Source organism: Prenolepis imparis, unplaced genomic scaffold, assembly GCF_030444845.1.
Source record: "Prenolepis imparis isolate NDT839.2.m4 unplaced genomic scaffold, iyPreImpa1.0 SCAF_219, whole genome shotgun sequence".
Lineage (NCBI taxonomy): Eukaryota > Metazoa > Arthropoda > Insecta > Hymenoptera > Formicidae > Prenolepis > Prenolepis imparis.
The window spans coordinates 47,527-56,520 of NW_028141377.1; the positions used below are offsets into that span (position 1 = coordinate 47,527).

The 8,994-nt window shown below is 24.2% G+C and overlaps 1 protein-coding gene across 1 annotated transcript; it reads right to left on the reverse strand.

Moving 5' to 3' along the window:
• Positions 1–3,555: 3,555 nt before the first annotated feature.
• On the reverse strand, positions 3,556–7,523 carry LOC145948052 (uncharacterized). Its single transcript, XM_083057821.1, has 6 exons — positions 7,432–7,523; positions 6,662–6,820; positions 6,467–6,582; positions 4,425–6,381; positions 3,965–4,038; positions 3,556–3,852 (listed from the first exon to the last, which is right to left on the reverse strand). The coding sequence occupies exons 4-6, from the start codon at positions 5,755–5,757 to the stop codon at positions 3,730–3,732; spliced, it is 1,530 nt and encodes a 509-aa protein (XP_082913947.1). The 5' UTR covers positions 5,758–6,381; positions 6,467–6,582; positions 6,662–6,820; positions 7,432–7,523; the 3' UTR covers positions 3,556–3,729.
• Between the last annotated feature and the right edge of the window lie 1,471 nt (positions 7,524–8,994).

Here is an 8,994-nt window from a genome sequence, read left to right on the forward strand (position 1 = left end):
ATTGTTTAATTTTCATATTATTTCATAAAAAATTTTTTATTTCTGTATTGTTCAGATATTCTCTTCTCGGAAAAATTATTCATTAAAGTCTTCTTAAATTTGGTTTTGTTATATATAATAAATTTAAATAATAAAATACAATAAATTTGGCCTTGTCACACACACATATAACAAATATTTATGTAGATACAATTTATAAAGTTATTACCACTTATTTTATATATATATATATATATATATATATATATATATATGTGTGTGAAACGTATATTGTGAGAACACTTTCAGTGAACAATTGTACATTATGTAGACCAAACGTCATTATGAGGACGGTCCTCATAATATTTTATACGCAACGTATATTATGTGGACCGGACCTCACAATTCCTTTACCGACTTTTGTATATTATGAGTACCATTTTTATAATTATACAAAACGTGCATTAGGAGGACTTCTTAATTTTTGTGTTTTGTATATTGCGAGGACCATCCAATTTAATTTGTAATAATTTGGACATGATAAAATTTGACAATCATGTTTTGTTCGTGCAATTTAATGCACATGAAAAGATATTACATACGAAATAATTTTAACACGATTATTTATGACACATTTCTATGTAAAAAATAATTTAAATAATTATTAGAAATAATTTAAACTTAAAATAGCGATTTATGTGATAGTACTATTTTGATAACACAAGAAATTATCGATTGAAAAAATGCAAATCATTATTTGTCATTGTCGTTTTAGTGTAAAATACATGCCGTTTCTTTTACAGTGCGATAGATTGGTATTAAAATAATATATTTTCTAATTTACGGCTAAGAGTTTGAGATCTTAATTTGTGGAATCTTTTTGATAACTTGAGAAATTGCTGAAATATGAATAATATTTATGGCAACAATATTAATTATAAAATATAAATTGTATATTTAATTATCATATCTTTATAGAATTTTTTTTTCATATTTATAAATAAATTTATATTACTAAAAAATGAAATGATAATGTAAATAATATTGCATAATTTTTGTCAAACGGCGTAATTATTCAAACTAAAAATCGCAAATGATTGATCTCGAGCAATGTCAATTCATCATATATGCACGTAACATGTAATTACTTCATTCAAACATTTCAGTCCCCGTCTGGACTTTCTCTCTTCAGTGAAATTATAAAGATTACAAAGAAATGTATGTTATGTTGATAAACAAATAAAGTAAAAAATAAGATAAATAAGGTAAAAAATGATCAGTTCAAATTAGAAAAAAAGTAATTTTTTTATAATATAATTATAATATATTTTTTCATAGTATATGTTGCTTTTTACTACTGGAAACAATGTTATAAAATTAGTAATAACAATGTAATAACATGCTGACAGGAATAGTTAGCGAAATATATTTATAATAATTATACCAATATAACAAAAAATTATACAAATATAACAAATTTGTGCAATATATTAATACCCCTAAAGTGATAAATTTTAATACTCCTATCTTTGATATTTATCATTGATACATATTTACAAATGGTACAAATAAATATGTGCCAAAATAATAAAAATGTGAGAAAAATACAAAATGCAAAAATGACGATAATCACATCACATATCAAAATATGAAAAATTCGGGCTCGAGTTGTTTAACTTAAGTTGTTTAACTACTCACAAAGGATATTTTACAACTGTCCGAAACCGATTTGATTTTCTTTTAAATATGTTAAACACAAAAATCTAAAAGACACGTATTTTTTTATATGTTCGGATATTAAGATTTAAAGGGTAAAACACTTCTATAAAAAAACGGTTTTTCTTTTAGGGTCGAATATCGTCGAAACTATGAGATAGAAAAAAATGTTAAGCGAAAGTTTAATCTTTTGGAGAATACTTTAAAGTAAAAAAAAACATTTTTTTACTTTTATTTGTATTTTTAGTTTTTATCTAACATTTGACAAGAATTATGCAGTATTTACGTTAACACATTTTAACATTTAGTTATAAAATCATTTATAAATATGAAATACGACTTTTCTATAAAAATTATAATTAAATATACAATTTATTTAATAATTAATATTGTTTCTATAAAAATTATTTATATTTCAGCAAAGTTTCAAGTTATTAAAAAAAATACTCGTTCATAAATTAAGATCTTACGTTTTTTGGGAGTAAATTAGAAAATATTTTATTTTAATATAGTATATTGATCTACCGCATTGTAAGATCAGCATGTGTTTTGTACTAAAACGATAGATAATGATTTGAAGAATAAAACCTCTTCAATCGATAATTTCTCGAGTTAAAATAATACTATTTCATAAAGCGCTATTTCTAAATTCTTTACGTCTAATGTAGAAATGTTATAAATTATCTTTTAAATTTATTTAATGTCTCTTCTAGGTAATATTTCTTTTATGTACATTAAATTGAACGAAACAGCAAATGGCTTTATCATTTTATCATATGCAAATTATAGCAAAATAAATTGGATTGTCATCGCAATATACAAAAGACAAAAATTAAGAAGTCCTCGTAATGCACGTTTCGTATAATTATAAAAATGGTACTCATAATATACAAAAGTCGGTAAAGGAATTGTGAAATTCGGTTCACATAATATACGTTGCGTATAAAATATTATGAGGACCGTCCTCATAATGACGTTTGGTCTACATAATGTACGATTGTTCACTGAAAGTGTTCTCACAATATACGTTTCACATATATATATTATATTATATATAAGATATTTAAATATATATGTATAATATATTTAAATATGTCAAATGTTTTTGTCATTACTTACAATTCGCAGCAATATATTATTGATATCACAAGATGCAATATGGCGTTTGAAATAGATAAGAAGGACATAAGAAATAAAAGGAGCACGTAATGGGGATAATATATAATAGATTTCGAAGTATTTTTAACATATTTATTATATTTGTTTTGACAATTAATTTGAAAAATGTACTAAGTAGTTGATAACAAAATTATATTCTTTATATGAAACATAACATAACATTCTTAAGATATAACATTCTTTCTTTGTATTTGCTTATTTATATTTATAGATATAAAATTAATAAAGCAGTTGTTTGTTTATATTTAAAAAACTTACTAAATTTTTATTAGAATACAACAAAATATGTGATTATTTGTGATTACTACTTAATAATGTTGATCAATTATAATTGACAATAAGAAGATAAGAAAAATTAGTTAAAATACAAATCTATATTACTATTTGTATACACCTTACTTTTTAAGTATTTTAAAAAAAATACTTACATAAAAAATTAAAAAACTTTAACTGTAGAACAAATATGTAATTCTTTAAAATAAAAATTGTAGAAATATAGTATAATTGAAATATATAATTAAAATTGTTCTTACATATATGTATATAAATAATGTAACATTATAAAATATCTTGTATTTTTAAGAATTAAAAACAAAATATTTGAAATGTTCTTACATTATAATAACATACATTATTAGTATATTACAAAATATATTTTATAATGTAAGAATATTTTAAATATTTTGTTTAATTCTTTTAATGCATAGTATATGCCAAACATAAAATAAATCAAGTAAAGCTAAAAATAAAAAAACAATTAGGATTTTAAAGCCCTTTGCTTCTGCTTCTGATTCATTAGCCACGCTTTTATTGTGACAGCAGTTCTGCGTTTTAAAGCGATTGGATTCTTTTTAATTAATTCTTGAATTTCGTGCAACGAGGGTAACTTTTTCGAAATATAACTTCCGAACATATCCAATACAATCTTTTTTTCGGTTTCATTCCAATATACTCTTTTACATTTCCCATATGGTGATGCTAAGTAGAAAATAGAAAATGATAAATAAAATAAAAAGCAGAAAGTATATATTACATATGTATATATATTATTATATCACAGTTCTTACACTGTATTTTCTATAAAACTTACTAGAACGCTTTTTTTCTGAGAGAAGGATTTTTCTGTATCAGTATCACTGTCGCTTGAATAGAAATTATTCACATCTAAAATTTTATATTAATTAAAATTAATAACAATAAAAAAATAACATAAGTCTGTATTATGTAAATTTTTCTATTATTAAAATTATATTTGTACATATTATAACTTTGAAAAGGCAAACTTTTATACTTTTTTCTAGATTTCTTATTTCGTTGATTTTGTTGTATAGAAATGTTATAATGTTAAACAGATAGAAATCTAAGAAGATAAGTCATATTTTAATATTTTATACTTATAATTTGTTGATAAATAAAATTTATTAATAATTCGATTATTTACATTATTACAAGTTAAACCTTTTTGAAGTAAAAATTAATTTGTAAACTCTATGTAATATTTTAGATTTTTTATAATTAATTTGTTTAAGAATTGCAAATAAACTACCTACCACAATTTGAAGTACTTGGAATCATATCATTTTTGAAAGCATTATTTATATCTTTATCATTTCTTTCTTCATCATTGAGATTATTTTCATTTTCATTTTTGCCACTTGCAGATTCTAATAATTTGGACATTCGTATAATTTCTCGATGAACTACTGGCATTCTATAATGTTCACGATGAATTTTTTCTTCATGTCCCATGAAATTGGCAAGATCCGTAATTTCAATGTCCGTTAAGTTTAAGTTGACTCCTAATGTTGCTACATGCTTACGCAGAGTAGTACCTCGTAAAGTTTCAGGCTGATTAGCTTGACATTCAATTGAAAATCTGCGCATTAGATCACATGCTTTTAAGTATGCATGTTTACGACAATCCATATTAGGAATACCAAAAACATAAGGATTTGACAAACTAACACCGGCTTTTTTTCTATATTGAAGAATTAGTTCTACACATTTTTGTAATTCAGAATCCAATAAAACAGATACAGTACGGCTCAGCTTTCCACGTATTGTAAACCGCACATATTCCATCGCTATTTTTTGGCATTCTAATGAAAGTGCATTAAATTCATCTATATTCATTTTTGGATCAATTTTTTGATAATTCTTATAATCTTCAATTAAGGTCCTTTCCATTTCTCCTGCTCTTCGTCTATTAAATAGCTGTATTGATATTAATGTACTCTCAGAAAGCTTAAGCCAATCTTGGAATAAAAACGTTTGTTTTAGATTTTTGAAAGCTGTAGTACGTTGCATTTTCAAAAAGTTATCCAATTTCTTAATGTCGTCAATGGAAGAAAGAATAACTTTCTTTTTTCTTTTTAATTGTTGTTGTGTTTCTAAAGCAATCTTATTGACTGCTGGGCCATATTCATTATTTAACAACGTTAAAAAATTTTCTACTTGTTTTTGTTTTACAACATTGTCTTCGAATATTGTTAAAGAAATTAACGTTTTTCCTGCAGTTTTTAATAATGTGCCTAATGAGTTTGCTAATGACGGAATTTTGTAAGTTTTTGTGGAAGAATCAAAACCAGCAAGAACATTTATGACGTCGATGCATATTCTATAATATTTTGGATGATAGACTGATGATAAATCATCTATATCTTGACAATGCTGTTTAATTTCTAAAAGGAAGCGACCAAGTTGCCTCAATCGCTGTCGTATCATATCATGATGATGTGGAGATGGATATTTTAGACAAAGTTTATTTCCATGTTCCATAATTAATTGATCATAACGAATAAGACGTGTTATTCTATCGTCACGACATCGTGGCATTACTATTTGGCGTGAAACATTGTTGGCCTGGCTTGCGTATCTACCCATGATTTGCCGACTAAGCACAAACTTTAGTACCTTTACGTTTTTGATCAATACAATGTGCTGTATGGTGCCTTAAATTCAGTTTATTGAAGAATCCTTTACATTTTGGGCAAGCGGTGTAATCTCGTGCAGTGTTTTTAGATTTTTCAGCAGGTCTTCTGCAAATTATCAATTCACCAGTATTTACGTCATTGCTAACGTTATAATAAAAATCTCCTTCCTTTCGCAACATGTTAATCAAATTTTTTCTTTCGTTACATTGTTTTGGTAAGTCACTGAAATCTTTCACTCGTTTTTCGTGTTTATGTTTTCTTTCTAAGTGCCGACTAATTTTTAATTGCCATGTTTTGCAAAATAAGCAGAAATGTTTTCTAAAAATACGTTTAGATCCTTTTGATGGAGCTGATTCGATATACATTTCTTCATCATTGCGCGATGATTTGCCGTAAATATTGGTTGTTAATGAAACATTAAATCCTGAATTAACGGAATTATTGAAAGAATTACTTTTTCTTAAAATTTTATTTGCAGATGTATTTAAGACATGTTCATCATCTTCCTCAGATGAATGTTTGGATGGAACATATTCACTGTGTGAATCAGAAAAGTCACTGTTATCTTGAGAATCTAAAACAATTAAAGTACTAACGTTAATGTTAATTGAAATTTACTTGTTTAAATAATACTAAATTTAAATAAAAAAATTAATTACGTTTTATTGGAGAATGAACCATAAAATTTTCATCATGTAGTTGTTTAGAATCATTGAAATTAGTTTTCTCTGTTAAATTGTGTAATGTATCATTTATCATCCCTTCATTGTTGTTCCTAAAGTTTTATATATATTAAAGAAAATTATTAATCACATATAAGACATTAGCGCATTCTTAAAAAATGACTGCCTTACCAATCTAATCCAAAAGTTGAATCTTCTAATTGTTTATCCTCAATATCTTCGCATTGAGGTACTACTAATTCATTTTCATTCCAACTCCAAGTCAATTCATTATTTAATGACTCCAATGACTCATTTATAGCTGATATTTCACTTTTCGTTAACAGCTCACTATTATTTAAACAGAATATATATATATATATATAATATTGTTAATAATAGTTTTATAAGGAATAGTTCTTTTTAAACACAGGAATGCAAAATATTATTTCTCTAGTTTTTATGCTGAATGCGATACCGGTTTCAAAAATATTCCATCACAATTTTGAAAAAAACTCAAGGTCAAGATTGTATAAAAAGAGTTTTTGATGTACTTTAAGATGTTAAAACCATGTGACATAAAAGTTTTCTCTTTTTTAAATATAGTTTACTATTAAGACTATTAACCTTTAAAAGAAATTTTTGTGTACATTACTGTTAATAAGATTTTCAAGATTATTTTAATTACTTAAAAAATTTCTAACACGTTATACATATATTATAGTTATATTATAGTTATAACATAAAGTGCGTCCAAATAGTTCTTTTTTTACAATTTTAATTTCTTAAAATTGTAACATGATAGAACATTTTTGAAGCCGACATCGTATTCAGTATTAAAAAATTATAAGAAATGATATCTAGCATTTTTGCGTTTTTTTTTATTAAATTGTGTAATTTGTTTTGATTATTATTAGTAATAAGTGTGTGTGTGTGTGTGTAATACAAAACTTTTTATTTACCTTTCATTCAAAGAAGTTGCTACTTTTTTCTTAGCTGGTAATATTAGTATAGATGTAGAAAAAGGAACATTACTAATAATTTTGGGTCCATTATTTGGAACTTTATCAAATACAGTTTTTACAATAGTATTTTTATCTATAATATTATCTATAGTGTTATTTATAGTACTATCATATATATTTTCTACAATAAAAATACATTTGGCATTTAAGTTAGAATAATTGACATCTGTAATTTCAGATAGAAATTCAAAATAGAAATTTATTTATAATTTCATGTAACAGAAAAATTTAAAAATTCGAAAAGCGCACGTATTAAATATATATCTGATATTATTTTGTATATGTATATATTCTGATATTTCTAATGTTTTCTGTGTTACATGCCACATAAAATTATCAATAAAATTCTATCTGGAATTTTGTCACGAATTATGAACTTTCTAAAGTGATCTTGAAACTGTATTACTAATTCAATGTTTTTAAGTTGTACAAAATATAAAGAAAATTATTATTGTTTGATTAATAGTTTACCTTTATCCAGTAAATTTGTGTTTAAATTTATTATCAAAGATTCGTTGCTATTCGTGTACGATGCTGTTGGAGCATTATTATGTGGTCTTAATATGCATTTTGTAGACGCGCTCTTAACAATATTATAGCTTTCCAAAGATGTCTGAGATTTATCTAACTTTTCCTTATCTTTTAATATATCTTTTATCCTCTTGTCTTCTTTTTCTAGTAAAATTTGTACATAAAAAAGTAATTAAAATATATAATAATATTATTACGATAATATAACTACTTCAATTAATTTTTTAAGAATACTTTTTTAGAAAATAATAGTTCATATTTAAATCGTAGTAATGTACTGTTATAGCCATTATTTAAAATATAAGTTTTTGATATTATTTATTGTTTATAAATATTTTTACCACAATTTGATCTAATTAATATATATAATATATATAAATATATTCAGAATAGAAATGTTATCACAATTTGCTTAACATTTAAAAATATTTCTTGTTGATAATTATCAATATTGTAAATTAAACTTTTAGTTTATATAATTAATTCAAAATTTTAATTGTACACTTACTTTCTGATGTAACTGACACGTTAATAGAACTTATAGCACAAGCTGATGAATCAAGTTGCGTTTCTGATACATCAGTTAAAACAGAAGATTGCATACTAATTGTAAGATTAGAATTTTCAATTTCTTTCATAAAAGTAAACTTGTCTTTTTTAAGATCTTTGATTTTTACTTGCGGAACGTTAGTCTTCAGGTTTTGTGTTAATTCATTTAAAATTTAATAATTACCTGCAAATATAAATAAACAGACTGTATTACAGCATAAAATTCTTTAAATAAAAATCGATTTATTTTATTTAAGATAATCTAATGTAATTTAACTCACAATGAATAGCAATAAGTTGCACAGTCTCCTTATTAGATTTTTTGATAAATAAACATTTATCATGCTTTTTCTGCTTTTTCTTCGTAAGATCAGTATATTTGCAAACTTTATATTGACCATTATCTGATAAAATAGCAAA

Bases quoted from the DNA above. Each gene is read 5' to 3' on its own strand.
- LOC145948052 (XM_083057821.1), bottom strand. From the start codon at position 5,757: ATGGGTAGATACGCAAGCCAGGCCAACAATGTTTCACGCCAAATAGTA. The intron at 4,039-4,424 runs GTAGGTAGTTTA...ATAAAATTTTAG, and splicing joins TCCAAGTACTTCAAATTGTG to ATGTGAATAATTTCTATTCA. The intron at 3,853-3,964 runs GTAAGTTTTATA...TTTTCTACTTAG, and splicing joins CTCAGAAAAAAAGCGTTCTA to CATCACCATATGGGAAATGT.